At 40.3% G+C, this 24,568-nt stretch overlaps 1 protein-coding gene across 3 annotated transcripts in view; it reads right to left on the bottom strand.

Annotated features, from left to right (window-relative positions):
• The window catches only part of Dcc (DCC netrin 1 receptor), a 1,032,721-nt gene extending 1,011,104 nt beyond the window's left edge, over positions 1 to 21,617 (bottom strand). For all 3 annotated transcript variants that reach the window (XM_057788956.1, XM_057788957.1, XM_057788958.1), the window contains exon 1: positions 20,944 to 21,617. In XM_057788956.1, the coding sequence (XP_057644939.1) occupies positions 20,944 to 21,034 (91 nt within the window). In that variant the 5' untranslated portion in view covers positions 21,035 to 21,617. The remainder of the gene's footprint in view (positions 1 to 20,943) is intronic.
• Positions 21,618 to 24,568: the final 2,951 nt, after the last annotated feature.

The following is a 24,568-nucleotide window of genomic DNA, read 5'->3' as shown; positions in this document are numbered from 1 at the left end:
CTTTCATGCAGGGATTTAAATCATAGCTCTATAATTCAGTACCATGAAACCATGGGGGGATTCTCACTTTTTTTGGTGTCTAATTTGCTCCATCTGTAGAAGGGTATAAAAGTAGTTTTCTCATCACAGTCAAGAATATCTAGCAATATGGGGTATGTGGTAGTTAGTACTGAGTGTGGCTACATGCTGCAGAAAGCAGAGTACAGAATGTTGAAACCAACTAGATGTGACTCCTCTCATGACAACCAGTAGAGAAGGGCTCAGTCTTAGGGTGGTAGAAAGAGTCAAAAGGTCATCATGGGTTAAGAATCTCTTTTTCGTCTGTCACCCCGCAGAAGGAAGCCAACAACCATCCCTGTGAAGTACAGCAGTTCTCTCTACTGTCCAGGCTGAAAGAAGGAAGCAAGTGGCAGAAGTCAGTGGTGCTTAGCTTGGGATACGAGCCTGCTATTTTCTGAAATCTTACTACCTATACATTTACCACAACTCGGCTCATACGTGACCTGTTTCAACTAAAGGGGAGTCTTGGAAATAGCATTTTAACTGACATATGTTGCTTGGAATAAAGCTGACTCATGTACATAATAAGAAAGGAAAGGGGAAATAATATTTCATGAGTGATATCTGTTATGTCACTCTAAGCTATACAGATTCATAAATATTAGCCAATATTGTTATTTTAATTCTTCTGTATATTCCTCAAGAACACTGAAATCTTGGTGTATAAATCATAAAGCAGAGACATATTTAAATGGATTTAAATATCTAGGTATGAGTGAGAAGAAGTAAGGACAGAGAATAGTGGGAAAGACAAGAACAGAGAAGGATTAAGCAGTGTTCCACACTCTGTCATTTGGCAGAGTCAACACAGTCAGAACCAGGGCAGCTAATCACCAATGCACACAGAATTGCCAAAACTTCATGGAAAGAGGTAGTGGGTACCCGAGGCCCTAGAGAGCATCCATCAGGCATAACTGTCAGTCAAACTTGTGACAGTTCCCATCAGAGGTTTGCCACATCCTGCCTGAAAGTCCTAAAAGACATGTAAGGGAGCCATCGGAAGGCATCAAAAGTTTCAGAGAGAGAAGTAATTACGGCCATGGGGATGAATTCAGGTTTCATTTATGATAATTTTTATAAGATTTAATATAATGCCAGTGTAGCCAAACTGATTTCTGCTGTGTATGTGAGGTAATATGAAAAATTTCATACAGACATATTTCTCAAATATCTTATGAAATCTCTTTGAATTGAGTGTTGTTCACCTCTACAAGCAAGTGAAAGATCAATAAGGTACACTGCCTTGCTTCTCTTACTAGAAGGTTCTAACTCTGGGACTTAATCTCATCTCCACAGTCATAACATGAGTTCAAAGACTGGATGAAAATGCTGAGTGTCACTATTCCTCATTTTCAGAAAGAATGCACATAAAAATATAGTGATTTTCAAGAATGTGTACATATCATATAAGAATCATCTAGAAAGTGTGTTAAAACTTTTTTCCCTCCTGAGTCTGTCCTTAACTCAGTAAGTATGAGGTGTATGAGGTGGCACCATCACCTACAATAATGATGTGGCCAAATCTGAGAAGTGTGCTCGCATGCCTAGGATGGATGAAGCAACACTGTACTTCTCAGAAGGAGCACCCAAGAACAGATCATCCTGAAACAGGAAGAAACCTCTTGGTGAGGATGACATATTCTACACACATTTTACATTTTACTCTTAGGAGATAAGGTGGTATTCTTTGAAGGAAAATATTTATTATAGAACTTCTTTAAATTTGTGGGGAATTGTGAATAGAACATAGAAAATTCGATGTATGACACATCAAGTATTTGTTAATATTAACAATGGGCATTAATATATCATACTTATAAAAATTCATCAATCAACCTTGGTACATTACTGCCAACTAAGATCCATACTCGGTTCAGATTGCATTTTGTTTTTACCTGAAGATGACACAGCAAGTTCTCCTATGGTATTTTAGCAGTATGACTTCTTAGTATCTATTGGTGTGACAGTTCGCCTATTTCTCAGTTTTGGGAAAGCTTTGAAGAATATGGGTCAGACATTTGTGGAATTTCAGTTAGGGGAACACTGGTTGGGTTGTATTTTTTGTTCATTTTATAAACTGGATGCAGGTTTATTTAAAAAGACAAAACCTGAGTAGAGAAAATGGTTAGATTAGGCTGGTCCACAGACAAGTCTGTGGAGCATTTTCTTGATTAATGACTAATGCGTAAGGGCCCAGTGATGTGGGATTCCCCTCTGTATTCTGTGAATATCACCGGTTAATAAAGGAACTGATTATGCCTATAGCAGAGTTATAAAGGAACAGAGCTAGGCAGGGAAAACTAAACGGAATGCTGGGAGAAAGGAGGCCGAGTCAGGGAGTTGCCATGTAGCCCTGCCTGAGACAGACACTGAAGCTTTACCTGGTAAGCCACAACCACGTAGCAATACACACATTAATAGAAATGGGTTAAATTAATATGTAAGAGCTAGTCAATAAGAAGCTAGAGCTAATGGGCCAAGCAATAATTTAATTAATAGAATTTCTGTGTGATTATTTCAGGGCTATGTGGCCAGGAACCAACAAGCAGCCTCCTCACTGCAGCCCAGCCCTCTATAGGCAGTGCTTATTCATGCGTAAGTGGTCCTGGGTTCTATTCTTACAACAAATGGTCTTAAGCAAGCTGAGCACACCAAGAAGTAGCACGCCCTCATAGTCCCTTCAGTTCTTGCTTCCAGGATTCTGCATTGAGTTCCTGCTCTGACTGCTAACTTCACAATGAAATATAAACTATCAGGTGAAATAAACCTTTCCTCCTCAAATTGATTTTGGTTATGCTGTTTATCACAGCAACAGAAAGCAAGCTTGTACAGGCTATATCTTTTTCTCCTGAGAAGGGAGTTATAGATTTAAAGGAGGAAGGTCACACTGGTACCATTCTCTTCCCATCATATCAAAGGCACATACTGTCAAGACAATCTATCATTGTTAGCTGTTATCTTCATCATCTGGATGAGAATGAACTGTGGCACCTGGCTGTCAGGTTTTCCACTAAAAGTATCTGCTCACCACTAGATCACATGTTCTTCTCTTTGGAATTAGATCACCAGATACAGTCAATCCTCAGCAAGGTGGGGGGTTAGATTTGTTTCTACCTGTATGATAGTGAAATATTTATATATATACTTTGGATTTGTTCTAAATGTATGACTATAATCTTCATTTAATTATTTATTTACACATATATTTATATCAGTACAGGGTCTGATAATTATTTGAAATATTTTGACACAATTTCTTGCTTGTATGTTCCATATTTGACCACCCAGAGCCATTCTCATGAACTCTTGGGTCCCTTTGCTGTCTTCTATTATTATAGATGTTTTTCTTCCTTTCCATAAACAAGAACTTCCTTATTATTTTTTGTCTGGCACTCTAAGATGCCCCAGGCTTATCTTATACCTTTTCTACCCTAGCCTTAGACTCAGCTATTTCTCCGAGGAATTCTTGCTGTTTCTATTGCAGAGTGTGGTGAGAAATGAAAATATGGATGCTAAGTAAGGAGAATATATTAGAATATCTTTGCTTTGAAATTAATAAGTTCTACACTGGTGTGCTTTAAGAGTCAACACCAGGTCAGGGATTTTCTTCCAGGGCAGGTAACTTCCCTAAAGAACAGATGAAACATTGAATATTTCTCTCAGCAAAGATAAATAGCCTGCAATCTTTATGACCTTATTGATGAAACATATGAGTTTGACTAATGATTCTGACCCCTTTATAGAAATTCCTAACAGCCAAGATAGAAAGTACATTTCAAAGGGATAGAAAACAGGAAGTATTAGGACAACCCAGTGGCATCATTATTCTCAACATCATCATTTAATGTTCATTACTATAACCTTATATGAATCAGAATCTTCAGAGAAAAGACAAAGAAAGAGCTATATAAATGGATATAAATTGAAAATTATAGACTGGGCTACTTGCTTTTTGGGTATAAAATGTAGAGAAATTCTGTGATGGTTTGGGATGATACTATATACCGAAGATCATCAATGCATTTTCAAGTTGAGCTAAAAGGAATTAAGATGGGCACACTAGGGTCCAGCAGAGACTCACGGCTGCAGTGCACAGTATAAATTTGTTTCCCCAGTTACCACATTTCTGTGTTAGAAATCAGTGCCTAGTGGCATCTGCCCTTCTCTGAGCAATCCGTTCTTTCAAGATCCCTATAAAATTATTAGGAGAAGCCTTATGGGCAGAGCCTCTTCATTCTAAAATCACAGTCTTTATGCTGCCAGTTGCTTCTTGATGACCTTGTCACCTCTTCCTCTCCCTTTATCCCAGTCTTCTCATAGAGCTGCTGGAGAAGAGGCTAGACCCAGAGGCACAATTGTCACATGTGTTCACTCATAAGTGGTCTTTGAACATGAAGCAAGGAAAGCCAGCTCAGAGATCACAGTCCCAGAGAAGCTAGACAATGGTGGGGACCCTGGGAGAGACATGCATAGATCTGGTCTAAATGGGTAGTGGAGGAAGATGGGATCTCCTGGGTAGACTGAGAGCATGGGGACCTTGGGAGAGGGTTGAGGGTGAGGAGATGGGCAGGGAGGGGAGTGGAGAGAAATGTGGAGCTCAATGAAAATCAATAAAAAGGAAAAGAAAAAAAAAAGAAGAAAAGGCTAGTGAACAGAGCACCATTACTGGTGATGGGAACTAGGGCCAGCATGGAGCAGAAAACCAGGTCTCGGAAGTGAAATACAAAGTACAGTGTCCCATAGGGGAATCTTTCCTCCTTTTCAGGCACCTCATTCGCCCAACAGTGCCCCTTTTCACTTAGGAATTCATTCTGACGCTATTACTTGCTTTCTCATATTTTTCATATTGATTGCTCATATTTCTCACTTAATTCATTTATATCTTAATAACAAGGATACCTCACCTTGAGTCTATTTTTTTTCCAAACAGTGTAAGTCTTCTTCCCAACCATTTTGTTGACTGTAGAGACAGAGATATTTTTGTTTGTTTTTTTTTTTGTTTGTTTGTTTTTGGTTTCTGTTTGTTTGTTTTTTAAAGTAAGGGTTTTTCTGTATAGCCCTGGCTGTCCTGGAACTCACTCTGTAGACCAAACAGGTCTCAAACTGAGAAATCAGCCTGTTTCTGCTTCTCAAGTGATGAGATTAAAAGTATGTGCCATCACACCTGGTTAAAGATATTTTCTTTATATTCTTTATAAAACTCCTCTAGGGTACATATGATATGTCAAATGTCAATTTAATAAGCACATGTGCCATGAATGAATAAAATCAGAAATAGTTTAGTCTGTATTACATGTTAAAGACTAAAGGTTTCGCCGGGCGGTGGTGGCGCACGCCTTTAATCCCAGCATTTGGGAGGCAGAGGCAGGTGGATCTCTGTGAGTTCGAGACCAGCCTGGTCTACAGAGCTAGTTCCAGGACAGGCTCCAAAACCACAGAGAAACCCTGTCTCGAAAAACCAAAAAAAAAAAAAAAAAAGACTAAAGGTTTCTGTTTGTGTAATATATATTTAATATAACTATTCAGTGATGCTTTACAAATTTAGGGAATTAGGACCCTGAACCTTCATGACATCTTTGACAGTGCCAAGATTTGCACCAAGGTGTGTAGAAGTGTTTTATGGTTACCCACTTTTAGGTTTGTGATGAGGGGGTTGCTCACTAAGTGTTTCTGGGGTCCTGTTTCTCATCTATCCAACAGCACAGCCATTTAAAACAACCCCAACAACCTTTCTGTATTTGACCAATCATTTTACATAAAAGACTCAGCCTCATTTGCCAAGCCATTCTTATTTCTGAGGTCTTGTCTTGACTTCTCCATTAGTTTCTAGAACATGAACATTTTAATATTATTGTGCCTCATCCCAATTCTCAGGAATGATTGTCCTAAGGTCAACCCAGAATCTATGCTTGGGATTACTATGTAGGAAGCAATTATTTATACTGCTCTTCCCTTTTTCATATTCAGCATGGGAGTTGACAAATACCTTGGATGTCTTAGGACCAGGACTCATGGAGATAGCAAATTGTAGAGTTCACACATTTGCAATTTAACATTTGAGGGATTTTCTTGACTTTTATTTTCTCACAGGCGTTCTGGAAGTTTGCCAGTAAAATTATTAACAGAGTACATACAAAAGAAAAAAAATCAAGGAGAATTAAATGGGAGGTGGGGAGAAAAAGATCAGAGGGTAGCCCTGTTTGTGTTAAATAGTTCAGGAAATTAGAAGTTTGCCTTGTGGTTTGCTGAACATTCGAAAGTAGTACACACAGGGGTACCTTGAGTGTCTGTGCAAGCCCGTGAATGACCAGCATGTGGAAATAAGTTGTGAGCAAACTACTACACACAATGGAACTCAAAAGACACCTTCACACTTAAAGTGGTCCATCTGTTCCTGGCAACAGAGAAGTGTTGCTGGCTTTATCAACAGAGTGATAGGCCAAAACAAGCCGTCACTGTAGAGTGTTCACTCTGATTACCCTGCAAGATTAGAGTGTAAGGTCTCAGTGACCTGATAAATAGCTAAGAAGCAAGTTGTCTCCAATCAGGCACCCATACTCTCTGGACTGTTGGAAGAACAACCTCTTAATAGACCTTGCTTCTGGCCCCGTATGGTGAGCAGAGTATTAATCACTTGGTGGTGTTCTGCTGAGCAGTAACATTAACATCAGCTGAAGACATTACAGCCCAGTAGAAAAGAAACACAAAAACACCTAGATTCTTCCCATATGCATCTACACGAGAATGACCTGATTCAGGGAGACCAACAATCACAGTTTACAGGAATCGGCTCCATATTGACACTGTAAATTCTACTTCTTAGGAAGCTCCCGGCAAACAGAAAAAAATTCATCACCATATAATTCCTCTAGCAACCCAGGCAGCGCGATACTGTTCTTTTTGTGTGTCTTTCTTTCTGTACTTCTCAGAACCTCTGCCTTGGATTTTGTTCTGCCTTTGTTCCTTAATTCTTTGCTGAAAATTGATTGGATTCTCTTGCTAAGTTATAGCTAGGGAAATGCAGTTTCCCTGGGAGGCGGTTCACCCCTCTATAAATAGAATTTAACTCTGAGGGGAAAAGTAAAACAGCAGCCTTACATAACCTTTCACAAAAGCCCTACTCATTTTCTAGCAGGACCAGAGAAGGGCCTACAGTTCATGAGCTAAGCAGAAACTTGTCTCACCAGTGGGAACACTAGTGATTTTCATTCGGATTGATCCAGTCTGCACAGCTGAGCCCTCACGGCCTCTCTTACTCCACTGTGATTTGGAGCTCTGGTTAAAGCTTGTCTCTCAACCAGGCAGGGCAGAGCAAACGCTTCAAAGCCTCGCGCTGAGATAGCTCCCTGCCCGAAAGCTTTACTCCTCTCTAAACATTTCAGTTAAGCCCTTTCTTTCCCGTCACAGAAGCTCAGACAAATGAGCAGTTGGTTTGTTTCATGCCCCAAAGACCATTTCCAATCAAAAGGCAAGGTTCAGTTTGGGGTCACTTCCACCAGGACCTCACTTTTAGCATGTGTGTACTTTCAGAACTGACCTGAAGGACACAGGGTGGAAATGACTCAGGGCTACAGCCTCCCTTTTATGTGCCTCCCTGTTCTCCTGAATCATAGTATTTCCCAGAGAGAAGAGAGTGGCTGGAGGGAGAAATGGGAAATGAAAACCAGCAGAGCCTTTTTGAAGTGTATGGTCTCCTTGAGAAAAAGAGGGGGAGGGAGGGAGACTGAATACTCAAGCAGCTTCCAAGGGGTTTCTATCTCCAGAAAAATAAAGCATGTCTTGACCTCTGAGAGTACTGTAGCAGCAAACAACAAGCCAGAAGCCCCTTTGATGTGCAGACAGTTAGCCATTGTAAGACCTAAAGGTAGGCCACCCAAAGATGGTGAAAACTAAGTTTGAATTCATGTGGTGAGGGCACTGCATTTCTGCTCTGTTTGGCTGACCAGTTATGGTTGTAAGGACTGGGAAAATCTCTGTCTCCTAGATCAATGTTTCTAAATCACCTTTCACCCCAAAGAAGCAAGTCAAGGCACTGGCCGGGTTTTCTGAATTTCTGAGTCCCCAGGTGATATGAATATTTTTGTTCTGTGGACAATAGCTCAAACAGCTGTTGCAATACCTTAAGACAACGAGAGCCAGTGCAGTGGTTGTGTATCACAGTCTTCTGAAGATTAAAAACACTAATTAGACTTGGATAGTTATCAGAGATTCTAAATTAACTAGTACGAAGATAGCCTAAACTGAGGAAGAATCCAAAAGAGATATGCTCCCCCAGAGAAAAGACCGCAGGGGTATAATCTACCTATTCCTTTTGTTAACAAAGCAAGAATCAGCTTCTAGGCATTCATGCTAGAGAGCAAGTTCAATACGTCTGAAGAAAACACATGTAGCTAAAATTAAAAGGGGTCATAATTAATGATTGTTTGAATGTAGAATACAAATTGTTATAGGCTACCAAATTTGACCAGTGTTACAGTGAGGAATGACCTACTAGGGGCTATGCTTTAAACCCCTAAATCCAGCAAAGCATGAGCCTAGACTCACTAACCCATATTGATGTCAAAATTGTTAGTAAAGTATGATTTGTTTTATTTCTTACACACACAAACAAAACAATGCACTTGAAGAGGATTTTACAATGGATGCCTATGTTCGTGAATGTAGCATTTGTAAAATCCATCTTAATATAGGGCAAATTAAGATTATGTTAACAATAGATTCTATTTATGAAATAGTAATTACAAGTGAATTGAAATATAAACTCTATATATTTAAGCACTGGAGTGATTTTTATTATCAATTTAGGGTTGGAACATATAGGCTGATTTTCTGTCCATTTAAGGGACAGGAGTGTTGAAATCCAGTGGCCATAGGTGTTTCAGTCAAATCCATTACTTGGATAGCTTTGTTTTGTATTCTAGATTGTGTCCGCTCTGTCTTCATGTCCAAAGACCACAAAGCCTGACCCTGGAGGTAAAAACGGACTCAATAGCAAAACTATTATTGGGTACAGTAATATCATGTAGTTGCAAGCCACTGAGTTTTTGATCAGCAAAGGGAACATTTAACAATATTTGAAGAAACAGCAATGCCGAGAAAATGTGGTAGAATGTAGCATACTGAAATAAAAATGATCTACACTTTTAAACAAAGCTTAGTCTCACTTTTTCTCTTTAGTTCATTGAGAGAAATTAGATACATAGTTTTCGGGAGGCTACACAAAGAGGAAATGCCCCATGTCAATCCTAGTACTACAAACAAGTGAAATCTTGTTCTCTCTCTCTGCCCAGTGGAGCTTGCTTCCTGAACACACTCATAAATAAACTTTTACCTTTTCTTAGCTCTCCATATTTTCTAAAACTCTTTCTCTTTAACTGTATTATGTCTATGCATAAAATCCAACAGTCCACAAGTAGGAGAGACTGGCTTATAATTCATAACTGACTTATGAATTAGGGCAAAAGTTGTCTATGCAATTTAGGTAAATTGTATGATGTTTGACATGCTGCTTGGACTAAATACCTGGTATCATTTTGGGGTAGGTATTCTGTCCTTTGGTTTCTGTGGCCCACTTTAGATCTCTGCCAAGCGTGGTGGCTTTTGGATCCCCGGCAGAGAGTATTACTGTGCCACACATGAGGGAATGAACTCGAGCTAGAGAGAAATGCTAAACGGAGCTAAAGCAAAGAGTTAGGTGGAACCTTAGGTCAGGCGTTGTTTACCTACATTTTAAATAATGTGAAAATGTTAAAGAATGCTCCTTGATATGAACTCATTACTACAGATTCTGCAAGTTCCCAGAGTGTGAAAATCTGTTGGTGGAGGACAAAGATGACTTTGCAGCGTCATCTAGATCAGTACCCTACAGTGGTTTCCTGAAGCAAGATTGGAGTTCTGCTACCATGGGGCTGAGGCAATCACCTTTTCCTCGTTGCCTTTCTCTCTCTGCTCCCTATCAAATACCCTCTTCTTAACTTCTAATTTATTCTTCCTTTGCCAAGTCAACCCCAGTTTTCACAATCTGCTTTTTGGCTGTCTTCACTGTTTTCAGTGTTTTATCATTGTAGAGTAATGGATTTATTCCTGTTTGTTGCTAATTTGAATGGGCTCCTAACTCCATCACCACCTGAACAAGTTGCCTGGACCACTCAATAAATGTGTAGGAGCCATGGGAGTGTGCCAATGTGTTTATAGAACACTTGCCAAGATCTGAAAGAAAAACCATGATAAATTTCACTCTTCTCACGTGTATGTCTTAGTTTATTTACATTGTACTACATTTCATTTCACCGCTTATTTTGTCTTCTTTTTATTGGTTATTTTTTTACTGAGACATAATTTGGCTTTGTAATCCAAGCTAGTCATGAACTCACTCTGTGATCCAAGGTGTTTGATGCTCATAATTTTCCATATTTCAACCCCTAAATTCTTGGATAAAAATACCTATGTGCCGTTGCTTTCAACTTAGTTTAAATATGGCTTAGTTCACACGTGATTGACAACTATTTACACCCAATGCTTCAAAACAAAACAACACACACATAAAGAAAACCTCAGTCAATCTAAGAATTCTAAGAATATAGGGATAAGAGAATTGGTTCTGTCAGCCCACCTTGCCAGTACTAACATATTAACGGTAGAATGTGTAAAAATAATAGTTGATTTTTTTTCAGTCTCCCCACTTTGTTGGTGTTTTTCTTAATGAGCACTTCATTCTGTCCTACATGCCATTCACTCATCGATGTATGTGCCTGTCTCATTGACTTAAAGATAACTCATGAAAGGCAGAGATACATTAAAACATTCCATTTAGCACATCATAATCCCTGTTAAATATCCATAATGATGATCTTGATTTAAATATTTGATCTCATTTGATCTTATCATAGCTCAACAATTATCTTGGGCTTTGGAGAAACTACATGAAAGGTGAGAGCCCAAGTATTGGAAGACAAAACCCAAATCCCTGGGTATAACATGGGGAAGACCGTATGATGAACTTACATTTTACAGTGCATTACTTGGGAAATCTTATCGAGAAAATTACACGAAATTTAGGGCCTTTGGTTAAATGAAAGAGCTAAATAAACTGGAGGGAGTTCAGTGTCTTTTTTTTTTAATGTAAGTGTGATTAAGATTCTGGAGGGATAAGAGGAAAAATTAAGTGAACTATTTTGCTATGGTTAGGTAAAATAAAGATGACTCCAGGAAACAAAAACAACTTAGAGCTAAAATGATTTAGCCTTCTCTGAACCATAGAAAAGGCTGTGTCATTGCAAAGGGAAAACAAGAACCCTGGTTCTATAGCACAGGTGTTGAGAAGAATATTTGGAACAGCATTATCTAAGATAAATCACAAAGTGAATTTCCAACAGCAAAAACTATTGTGTTGATGAAATGTTTCCCAGGGGAAGTAGTCAACAAACCATCCCTTGAGATGCTTCAAATCAGGGAGAAAATAACCAGAAATTGTCCTGCAGGGAACATCTCTGTCCAGACATTAGACATGAAAGGCAAAGCTTTGCAGATTTTCTCTCTAATTTATATTCTTCTGCAATCCCATGAGGCTGAGCAAAGGCATGGGAACAATGGCTGGAGCAGTCTGGATGCAGATGATGCAGAGGCTTGCTTAGATGCCTCAGGCATGGCTCACATCTCTGAGTCAGCACAGAGTGCAACCTGCTAGAGGCCACTTCCAGTGTACTCAAATGTTGTACTTATTCCGGAGACCTTTGTTAACCTGCTCAGTGAGACCAACTGGAATAAATTAAGAACCCATATAAAAGTTGAAGGCATATATTTCTTCAAACGCAGGCTGTCTTAACCAACAATCAAATACGCTGTAAATTTGACAGTGTTTTTTTTTCCTATATATTTTATTTGTATTGGAAACATATTCAAGGTCAAATGACCAGATTAGGATGTATTTTTACTAAGATTTGGTATCTACCATTAGGACTGAAATTCAACCTTTCTTTGGTTCCATTACACTCAGGAGAGGCCTAACGTACCTACAATTAAGCCTGGTGCCCCAGAACTGTGTTTACTTAAAGGGTAAGTAAAGATATGGGGAAAGAAAAAAGGTTGCTCATTAGAATAAATAATCTTAAAGTGACTAAGGGCATTTTTTCTAGATAAATTAAATGTGCATTTTGGGAAAATGCTTAAGAAGTGCCTGGGGAAAGATAAACTTGGTGTAATATGAGGTAACAACTTACTAAAAGTTAGACTACTGATGATATCTACGTTTAAAATCAAAAGGTTGGTTAGTAAGTAAAACAGAGTAACCACCAATAAAATGACTGAGATAAAATGGATGTTCAGTTGGAGAAACAGAATCATAAAGTATCTTGCTGCAAACTCAAATGGCCAACAAATTTATGAGAAAAAAAATGTGCACTTTTATTAGCAATCAGGGGAATGCAAATTAAACCCATAATGAGATGTTAATTCACATCCACCAGATGAAGGCAAATTAAGCAAATGAAAATACCAAGTGTTGGTGGAGACATGAAACAAAGAAAATGTTCATATGTTCCTGATGTGGGGCTATAATAAATGTGGTATGCCATTGACAATTAATATAAAGATGTCCTTTACATGGCTCAGAATTTCCATACCTACATGGATGCCTGGAAATGGTGATTAATTTTTACTGGACAATGTCTAGACAAATGCTGAAACCATAAAGATAGATAACAGAAAAGTTGGAGTTCAAAAAAGTCTGTCAACAACAGCTTAGGTTAGTTATAATCACTTAATGTCATGGAATACTACAGAGTAGAGGGATTGAGTGTAGCCATATGCATGTACACAGGTATTCTCAGATACTTAATGTTTAGCCATAAGGCAAATAAGAAAAGAGAAACGTATTTCTTTAATTACAAGCACATGCAAGGAAACAAGTAGTGTGTTAAAGAAAGATGCATTTGTGATAATGTTACAAGTTGAAAGGGTTAACACACACACAAAACCTGTCAATGTTTGTTTTGTAACTATTATTATTATCTTTAGTGTTACTATTAATTACTCCAGATACTTTATGTATATATGTGAAGCTCATAATACAAGTAAATTATGTGATATTGTAACCAAGAAAACATTAGCATTGCTCTGGTCCACACCTCCATTAACATGGAAACTTATGTTTCATGAAAAACAAATGACATCCAAATTAATATATCAGATTTCAGAAACACCACAAGCCTACTAATTAAATAAATTAGGGCTCTTTCCTTTAACAAGGGACTTGGGTCCCAATTTAGAGTCGGTCTTCTTGCATGAAAGACAATCTCCATAAAACTGAGAAAATTAAAATAAAATAAAAAAGGGACAGGGAAGAGTTTCAACTAGACATAAAAATGTAAAGAAAAGATATTTTCTGAATACAGGATCAATTTTTTTAATATGTCACAACTAGAAACTTGTACCCTAAGTTAAACAAAAGCAATGTTATATCTTCAGGCTTTTAGAAACAATCAGTGTAATGTAAATACGGTATCATAGTGATGACCTGAATAGAAGACAAATAGGCTAAATCATATTCTCCATCTTAAACAGCAAATGAGTGGAAAAATTTCTCTAAAATTCTATTGGTGAAAATCTAAATCCCAACATGAAACTTCACTTATTAAACAAATGGCCTGAGTTAGCATCATTTATATCACATCTAAGTATTTTATATCCCTATGAAAATGTAAATATATATTTAAGCACATTTTAGATGACCTAGAATAAAACCATATTGATAATCTTTCTTATCAGGTTACAACTCAACTGGGTAATATTTTATTACAAAAATTCTGAAGAGCCAACAAGTTAAACAGAACGTGTTTGTACTAGATAGTCTGGAAATTGCCTTTCCTTAAGATCTGCATAAGATCTTATAAGAAAACTGTTGTGAAATTTTAGTTCAACTATGTAAAGATGTGTTACACTTACAATTATGTTAAGCTGTGTTGCTGTTTTAACTTGCCTGCCTAATGCAACTGATTGGTCTAATAAAAAGCTAAATGACCAATGGAAAAGGAGGAGGTATATGTGGGACTTTCAGGAAGGGAGAGTAAGTAGCAGGAAGAACTTAGGCTCAGAGAAGAAATAAATGGAGATGACAGGGAGTCCCAGTAGTCAGCCAGACAGACAGAGAGGAAGCCGGAAAGTAGGACATACAGTTAAAAGAAAGACAAAAAGGCCCAAGGCAAAATGTAAATGAAGAGAAACAGGTTACATTAAGTTATAAGAGCTAGTGGGACAAGTCAAAGCTAAGTCTGAGCATTCATAATTAATAATAAGTCTCCATGTCTTTATTTGGGAGCTTGTTGGTAGCCTAAGGAAATGCCAACTACAGAAAACAAGGTAGAAATTTCAAAACTGCAATGAATGCCCAGGGAATTCTGTATAAAAGGAATCCAAAAGAAGCTACAGAACCAGCTGTGGTGGTACACATTGGTAGGATTTGCTGAAGTAGACAGAGGTAGCAGGATCACAAGTTTGAGGGCAGACTGAGCTAACATTTGGCCCCACCCTTAATAGGAGAGCTGCCCCCCACACACACACACACTTGGGAAAGTTAGCCCCACCCACCACCATGGGAGAGCTGGCTCCACCCCTCACCCGAGGGTAGTTGTCCCAGCAATCTGAACCTTTCAACTCAACTGCCACCCAGGCACACATCCATGGCTTAAAGTTGGCACACCTCCACATCTGTCGCATCTATGATCTGCTGGAGTGTTTGAAAGGACAGATCTTGCAGAACTATAGCCACAAGATCTCTATGGCTCCATGCAAGAATAAGACATCAGAGAGGAATGTTGGTGGAGGGCCAATTTTGATGGCGTACCAAAGTCAGAGGCCTTGAACATGACCAAGAACTCAGTGCACAATGAATATTTGCAAGTAATGCGATTGAGACAAACGGGTACATTACATGACACACAGCAGCTCCCAATGCCACTGAGAAGAATGAAGAAGTGATGGGAAAAAATGAAAGACAGAGGAGTAAAATATTTTTATTAGTGTTTATCTTATTTTTATTCTTTATTAACTTTTCTTTGGGGGGCGCTACAACAGTGAGGGGCAGATACGGAGGGACTCAGAGGTGAGCAGAATTAGGGTGCATGATGTGAGATTCCCAAAGAATCAAAAAAAAAAAAAAACCCTGCTACACAATTTGGTTTTTTGAAATTATACATTTAGAACCATAAATGATTTATGGGTATTGGGTTCCAAAAATTTAGTGGAAAAATCTCCCACTTAAGTCATGCCATAACAGTGTACTAGAGAAATATAATCAATAAATCTGAAATGATTTTTATGTTTCTGTGCCAGACTTTCCCCCCAAGAAATGAAAGCTATGCAAACTATGGTTGTTAAAAAACCTGTTCATAGAAAGCAATATATACTCATATGACCATTGGCATTTTATCCTCAATAATGAAAATAGAAGTATGTTCAGTCACACACATTATTACATATTTCTATATCATATCATAGCACAATGTTGGGACATTTCTGAACTATCAAGGAAAAATATTTTTACTTAAGAGTTGTGTTAAAGGGGATTTTTAAACCTCAGTCTAAATTTGTCAGAGAATTTTAGAGCTCTATAGCAATTTTGATCACCAATCAGCCAACCTGTGTTTCTTGACACTAGTAGAGTGCTGAACCTCAGAAGCACACAGAGAGGGAGATAACACTCATGCGGGAGAAGGAAATGTGTGGTATGGAATTCTGCTGCAATTTACCTGAGTGCTGTGATTATAAAGGTGCATAATAATTTGCACTTTTTTTTTGCTGTTGCTCATTTGGCATATATAACATGTAATTTTCTCTCGTGATTTTTTTTTATTGGTCTACAGAGAAAACAATCCGATTACCTATCCTTTCTTATCAGCAAGTTGAATATTCACTTTATGTGGTCTTAGTTTGAGGGAAAGTATCTTAAATATATTGGGACAGGGCAATGCCATGGATATTAGAAGGACACTGAGAAATGCTCTGAATGTTGAAAAGAGTAGGTATTGACATAGAATGAAGTTCTCTATTTTAACTTAGTAATAACAGTGTGGCCAAATCACTTGCCTTGGTAAGCATCACCCACTACTCTAGAGGGCTTACTCCTTTCTCAAAGCTTGTGAACTCTGGGATGCTGATAGTCCTGGCTCAGAGGCAACAGGTGAGTCTCCTAGTCTAACAGTATTGCTTAGCTCTTTTCTGAGTAGTTTATTCTTCATTGAAAGAAGCACTCAAAAACATTTGAAAAATTATTTTTAAGAAAAATTCTCAAGTCTTCCAAAGTGTAATATAACATGGCTAAGCAGAATGCCTACGGAACAAGGGCTTGGTTTCTCAATAAGAAAGGCTTTACTGGGTTGCATCTAGAGGGTGGCCTTGATATCATACTATGATATAGAGAAGGCAGCTGCTGAATTCTCTAGGGACAGCAAACAGAGAAGAAAGCAGACCATAGTAGGTCGCTTAAAAATTCATGGGGTATTGTCCAAATATTGAATTTGGTGTCTTCCAACCCTGAATCAATGACACCAAGCCAGGACTCAATAGGGCCATGAAATTCTCAAGACTTTCTCTGTTCTGTCAAACTGACATAGAAAAGACAGAAAAGGCAACATCATGTTTATATTTTATTAATTGAATGTTCACTCACCATTCCATATCAGAGGTTATGATATTTTCTATTATATGATGATTTTTATCAGTAATTAATCAAGCAATCCTCAGTGGTTTTATGTCATTATTCTCTTAACCCAAGCAACACTAAGGTTTTCTAAAACTTACGTATACAGTTCATCTAAAAGATTATCAGTGTAGGTACATGAAAACGTATCATTTGAGAAGATACGTTTGCAACAAATACCCAGACACAGCAACCTGTTTCTAATTTGGCATGAGTTTCTGATGGTAACCCAGGCCAGGTCTGTGGCAACTAGGGAGAGTTGGACATAAGCCAACACTACGTCACTAATGAAGTCATGAGTGCCCTTATGGACACACTTGGAGAAGGCAGGGGACTGGGGAAAGCTGCTTTCTCTGCAAGTACCATCGTGCTTTAACGAAAGACAATGATTCGTAGCAACCATATCCTTTACTAATTATCCTGACAGGGATGAGTCCTGAGGAAAAAGTCTCATATACCTAGTTTAAGATGGTAAAATTATTCATAAAACTGTAAGACTATCTGCTCTAAACAATCATCTTAGGACAGTCTCTCAAGGAAAGACGCAATTCACAAACTTCAGCTCTTCTTTCATTCAGGGCCAGCAAGAGGAACAGGGCCAAGATTACAGGATTTAAAGTAGTCTGTGTGCTGAGGACAGAGATCATACTATATTACTTGGCATTACTGTGTGCTGTTAGTAACATCTCAGGAACAATCACATATGTAGGAGAAATCCTAGAATGCTGAATACATACGGTGGGAGGCATAAACCAAGAAGAGAGAAATGTTCTTATAAAAAGTATCTTTGAGGTAACTGTGCTGGGATTCCCTTAGGTGGTGCATTATTCCTTCATTCTAGAGACAAACAAGCAATAAAAGCAGCAGCGAACTATCCCAGCTTTTCAAATGAACCCCCTACTCCAAATGTCAGATTCCTATTGGCTTAGAAAAGACCCCAAAGGGACAGTCTGGCTGTGTTCCATTCAAGACAAAAGTTCATCCTCCCCAATGAAGCAAGGAAGTCTGCAGAGAGGTTAACTTGCCAGGGAGTAAATGGAATACACACACACACACACACACACACACACACACACACACTAAGAAGTTATAAATCTTTTCCAGAAAAAAAAAAAGTGACTATCAGGCCCTCACAGTAGCCTTGCTGTTAAGAGCATTAAAGCAAATGCACTGAGCCTAATATATTCACATATAACACATGTGCGGGCCATTTCACATGCTTCATCACTCAGAGGGCAGCTGCTACAGGGTGGAAAATGGATACTGTGGCAGGTCACTCGTGATTTATACTGCAGCACTCGCAGAACAGAGGAGGACCTGCTTACTCAGACAACCCCAGGTCCTGACAACCCCCCCCCATAGAGCATCAAGTGCATAAGGAGCATCTGACCTACTGTGGCTGTCGGAGTGAAAAGGGGGCTGGATAGAGCCAATAACAAGCCTCACTTCATTATGTCTAGAGTGCGTAAACTCTCACCAAATGTAACACAAACATATATTAATAATTAAATAATTAATGGGTAAACCTCCTGTGGGATTCATTAACGTCTGAAATTCCCTTCTTACCTGAAATCCTGAGACTCTACCTGGTGCCTCTGTACATGACTCACATCAAAAAGAAAAAACAAAAAGGAAAAAGGAAAAGAAGACGGCACCCCCCAAGAGCAAACTAAAAAGACACACTCTTCTGCTCCCAGCTTCAAGCCCTCACTCCACACAGACACTGTTGGGGGATGTCCTTTTTGTCCTGGCATAATAATCTCATTCAAATCGACAACTTCCACATTTTGCCTAGAAAGAGGGGAAGGACCAACGCTATTGTGCTAGTCTCCATAATCCTTTGTTACCGGATCAACAAAGTCTTTAAAAATCTTCTGCTGAGTCGGAATTTCAATGCTGGTGAACTAGACATTTGGCCTTATTAAGGGCACCTCCTACTGGTCTTTTCTTAGAGCGAACTATGCTTCTTCTGTGCCATGCTCCCAAAAATTGCTACTAAGGAAAAGGGTAATAGTCAGGTAAGGGAGCAAAGGTGCCTGGAGCAAGCTGAATTAGCAACATCTTCAAAGTGCACCGCCCACTTTCCGAGGACCTGCACAAACCACATCACCTTCATGTGCAAAGACCCCAAAATGAATTTCGAAATGTAAAGAAGTTTAGAACAAAGATCAGCAAGATTATCCATTGGCATTTTCCTTACATGTGTATATTTTTGTTTAGGATTTTTTTTTCTGCTTAGAATCGTCTAAGAAGAGAAAATTTTGAGACGGGAATTAAAATAAAACAGTAGAAAACAACTGACTACAAGCAAAAAACCCAAGTGAATGGAAGCTTTAATTTAGAGATTAATATGACGTATCTGATCTATCCACTCATCTACCACCAGTCGGTACCGGGTAGTAGTCATTTGGGAATGGCTTTAAAATGTTGTGTAACTGAAAACACTGTCCATTTTTGCACACTTTACTTAATTCAATATTATCAGCCTCAATCTTTACTCCCTCTCTCTTCTGTGGGCTTTCTGATTCTCAGGGAACGTCTCTAAACTTCCCTCTTTCTGTTCAGATGCTCCCAAAGTGCCAAAGAGAACACAAGTCAATCTTCTGGGCACAAGGAAGGTTCTGCTTACTCTGCTGGTGAGCATTTGCCATTTAAGGAGGGAATTTTTGAAGACACTTCTCACTACAGCAAGGATAAACTACCCCTTGCCTCTTCACACCTACCTCCCACCTTCAAAGGGAATAATTACGGAGGACAAAGCTCTGGGAGAGAGGAGCCAGGGAGGAGGGGACCGCCCAGAGGGAGGAGGTAGGGCGGGCAACTGTGATGAGGGTGCGGGTAAGCGTGCGCATCAGAGGAGTGCACACAGCAAGCACACACACACACACACGCACACACACAAACACACTCGCTGGCTAGCTCCGGCTGCCTAGAGAAGGATGAAAGCCCAGCGCGTGTGTGCTCACGTTAATCCTGCTGGCTAGTGGCAAAGCTGGCTGGGGCTTGCTTCATGGCCTGAATCCCTTGCCACCGTGAAGCATTCGCAACCCTTGGTTCTGCAGCCAGTACCAGACAGCCGGAGTTTAGGACTCTAGGGAGGCTGGGGACTTGGCTGCTGTGATTTAATTTTATTCCGTGTTAATTTCCAAGGCGCAGGTTGGGGCGCTCCTGTCCAACTCCTGGCCCCAGCCGGGGCGGTCTTGGGATCTGAGGAAAGGTCGATTCCGGAGGGAGTTGCATGCTCACACAGCAGCTGTTCTGTCTTTCCCCAGCAGACAGGCTCCCTATACCCAGTGCCCACGTACTTGTGGTGGAGTCCCGCAAAACCAGTAAATCTTAGCACTTCGCTGGTTTTTATTCCTTTGGCCACAGAAACCGCAGCTCCGCATTCGGAGCCCTCAGATCCTTCTTTCTCCTTCTTTAGCCCCATCTAGTCCCCTCAACAGTTTTGTTTTTAATTAGAAACTACGCTTGCCAAGTGCCAGGGCCAGGAGGCCTGTTTCCCAGAACATCAATCATTTGGAGTTTGGAGGTGTCTTGGAGATATTTGGAGACTTAGCTAGCAAACAACGTTTGCCTACCGTTAAAATTTCAAATATGCATATCTCCTTGCAGCTCTGCCCCTCTTTAGGCACTGTTATGCACTCATTCAAAGTACTCCAAACGTATATCCGTTCTGTCCCTCTCTTGATTTACCATCAGCAAGTACAAAAATGCAAACCCAGGGTTGCACATATTCACACAAACAACCCTAGCCCTACATCCCGCACAGACGTGTTCTAGGTTCCCTGGATGTCATCCTCTGCTTGCTCCTGTTCCCCCATCCACATCCCTCTTCCTAGGTTTTTGAGGCTCTGAGGATATAACCCAGTTATTTTCAACAGCGTCCCCATCACTTTGGCAAGCTCTTCCTCCAAACCAACACAAGTATTTACAAAAGCAAAGATGCAAGAGAAAAGCACCAGATTGAAAGAAAAAAACGCGATAGGATGCCCTCGAACCCACCAATATCCTCCGCCCCCAGGGGGGAAAAGTCTTCTTTCTTTTATCATCTGCGAGGAAACGGTGGGCAGAGTGAGCACCGAATATTTTATTTCTCTTACACTCTAATTCTATTCTCCATATGAAACTGGAAGAAGAAGGGGATAAGGGGTGGGGGAGTGTAGAGAAGAAAGGAACAGAGCTCTTACCAGTGACTTGAAGATGCGCGCTGAGCAAGGAAGCTCCGAAGAGTACAAAAGCCAGCTTGGGTACCCAAACACATCCAAGACTATTCTCCATATTTCAGCCAACACCTTCGGGGCCGGGGGTCCTGGGCAGCGGTGGCACTCACACGCATGCACTCACACACACATGCACACATGCACACACCCGCACCGAGCCCCTTCGGCTTCCTCCTCCTCCTCCTCCTCCTCGTCCTCTTCCTCCACCTCTTTCTCCACCTCCCCTGCGCCTCTTCTGCCTGCGAAGCCTTTTTTCCTTGTCCAGAGACACAATCAGCAGCAAGAAGAGGCAGCAAAAAGTTCCATTCGGTCCAAGAGCTCCCGAACCCCGATAGCACCTTGGACAACTAACTCAAGGAAACGAAGAGAGCAAGGGAAGGGGAGACAGCTCTCCGCGGGGCTTGTGAGGCATCAATGAAGGGAATATCCAGGAGGGCTAGAGAGGAGACGCAAAGCAATCCCGTGGCTGGCCATGCGTTAGAACGCTGAAGCTTCTTCCTTGTAGTCGGTTGGATAAAGTTGGAGAGAAAAATTCACGCTGGTGATGCTGTTCCTTTGGCTTCTGAGAGCTGGGGAAACGGAAAGGGGACAGAGGCAGGGGAATGCCGGGCGGAGCACTCTGCTCTCACTTGTTACTGGGGTGTCCGCCAGCGGTGTGTGAGCTGAGAGTTGGAACCTTACTATCCATTGATCCAGAGAAGTGGAGGGTTGGAAGGGAAAATGTGGAGACCGGAGGGAAACGAACTGGATCAGGCAAAGAATCCACGCGATGGGGGGCGGGGGCCTAGAGAAGCTAAGGGGGGAAGAAAAGAGCGGACGGAGGAGGCTTCCAGCAGCTGCGTTCGTTCGGTCTACATATCAATGCGCAGGGATGCCCTCTGTGGGCAAAGCGTGGGAAGTCACTTTTGTCAATGGAGCCAGCGAACATCATGAGCATCTGGAGGCTTTGCAGCAATCACATTTGATATTCTGCATTCAGGAAATTATTTTATGTGACTGTAAAACCTAGGCGGGTGATTCGGATAGGGCAAGTGGCCAGGCTTTTACTTTCTTTCTTGTCTTCTGTATTATTTAAAAGAGAAATTTTCATTAGGGGGAAAAAATCTAATGCAACACACTTCTAGAATTAGGCAAGGGAGATCCAGAAACGCCCCACACCCTAAGCAAGTTTCAGACTGCTTCCTGAGGGTAACTGGCACTGGCGTCTTTTCAGTGCGCATTTTATTGCATCCATGGTCACTCTTCTCCAGAGGAGAGTCAGTTGCTTAGGTATTTAAAGCACTCACCATATTCAGGGTGCCTTGAAGTCTCCCAAGAAACATGAACCTGGGATATAGCCTGACTCAATCTCCATTCTCAAGGATCAAAAAGGTTTTCATCAGTTGGAAGAAAAGAGTAAAGGGACAATTTTAAATTATTATGAGAACTATGCCGATCCATAGAATGTTCTCATCAGGAAAAAAGAAAATGCACTCCTCCAGTTTCCGGACAGGACATGAAGGAAGAGTGTATTGAACACACACACACACACACACACGGGGGGAGGGAGGGATGACGGTGTTTACAGGAAATTCATGTACCGAGTAAAAGTTCAGAAAATTGCTTTAAGCCTAGTTATTCAACACATCTTACCTTCTCCGTGAGACATCAGGCAGCCTCCACAGGAAACATTGCAGTCTCTTTCATCTCCGCCCGCCTTGCAAATGCTGGTGGGACTTGTAAAACAGCTCTGCAATTTTGTTAAAACAACGAACTAACAAACAAATGGATTGACGAGTGGAAGCCATCGGGAAAATGTTCAGCCGCACTTGTCTCTTATTCTTCATCGCACCATTTTGTTGATTCCTTCCATCTCTCCTTCACTCTTTCTTGTCACTCAGATTCACAAGGCTGTGAAAGATATAGTGGATTGTCTGTAAGAGAACAGTGGGAAAAAAAGAACTATGAATAATACAGAATAAGTTCCCCACCCGGAAAACACTAAAACTGATGAAGGATCCTTCAAGTCCTTAGCCATGCTCATCCCTTTCAGCCCAGAAAACGTTTAACATAGTAGCACCTCTAATGACTGCATCCACATTTCTGGAGATGCTTAGGTGCTTTGTTGATGCGCAACTTTTCAAAACATCAAAACTTCCAGCATTGAAAGTAGAAGGTTATAAAAATGTAGGGTTGAGATCAAGAGCATGGCTTTAATTGGGCCATGGATCTTTTTGAAAGATCAACGATAGAAAACTCTGAGAAATTTGTGACATTCAGAATTTGTTGTGAAGAATAATCAGGCACTCGGGACACGTGCTTTTTTACTCAGACAGGAATCTTTACCTTCCAGGCAGATGTACAAAATGATGGTTGAAACTGTGGACATGACCTTTGTATCAGAGAGCAAAGATGGCAGAACTATGATCACTCCTTGAGACACATGAAGTTGGCTACTCCCAAGACCAGTAAAGACAATTATTATTACCTAGAGCCAGATAGGAACCCAAAGTAACCTGTGTAGTTGGGGTCTCAGCAAGCAGTGATTCTTCCCTTCCCAGATCTGTTACCCTTTAATAAGGTACCTGATGTCATGGTGATCCTCAAGCATACAACTATTTTGTTGCTACTTTTTAATGTCATTTTGCTACTGTTACTAATCATAATGTAAATATTTAATATGCAGGATATTGAATATGTGGGTCTGTGGGGGGTCATATCCCATGGGTTGAGAACTGTCGCTCTCAAGGCATCCTACTTAGCCCAGTACATTAAATCTAATCATCTGAATACCATGCCCAAATGAGTCCAGGCCATCAACCGATTGACTAAGGAGGTTCTACAACAACGTGTCATTGCTTCCCTTCCTCCTTTATATGGCTGTGTCCCACAGCTAATGATAACTAACACTCTTTGGTACTTTTCCCCTAAATTCTAATCATGTGAACTTGAAAATGTGAAAAACCACAATGTATTCATTTGTTTAAGGAAGCCAATTATATTATACACCCAGTCTATATACTATCTGCATAAAATACACAACTATAAATATGACAAAGTTATTGCTATTGTCTAATTTGCAATCATGTAGTGAGGAGTTCTTTTTCCTCTTTTTTTTTTTTTTTTTTTTTTTTTTGGTTTTTCGAGACAGGGTTTCTCTGTAGCTTTGGTGCCCGTCCCGGAACTAGCTCTTGTAGACCAAGCTGGCCTCAAACTCCCAGAGATCTGCCTGCCTCTGCCTCCCGAGTGCTGGGATTAAAGGCGTGTGCCACCACCGCCCGGCTCTTTTTCACTTTTTAAAACTTTTTATTACATTAAATATTTTATTAGGGGCATTAACCTATCTGATAGCACATGTGCAGAGGTCAGACGACAACCTTTGAAAAACCGTTCTTGTCCTTCCAGCCTGTGGGTCCTGGGAATCAAACTCACACATCAGTCTAAAGTGCCTTTACATGTTGAGTCATCTTACTGGCCTAAGGGATGTATTTTAATTTCAATTGCTTGGTTTGGTTTCTGTTCACTTGGTTGCTTTATTAGTTCGGAATACCTTCTTCTGTGTTTAGTCACACTTCCTGAAGTTTGTGGGCATGATCCTTGCATATTTCTGACC

This window comes from Chionomys nivalis, chromosome 14 (assembly GCF_950005125.1).
Source record: "Chionomys nivalis chromosome 14, mChiNiv1.1, whole genome shotgun sequence".
NCBI lineage: Eukaryota > Metazoa > Chordata > Mammalia > Rodentia > Cricetidae > Chionomys > Chionomys nivalis.
This window is presented reverse-complemented; position numbering and strand designations above follow the sequence as displayed.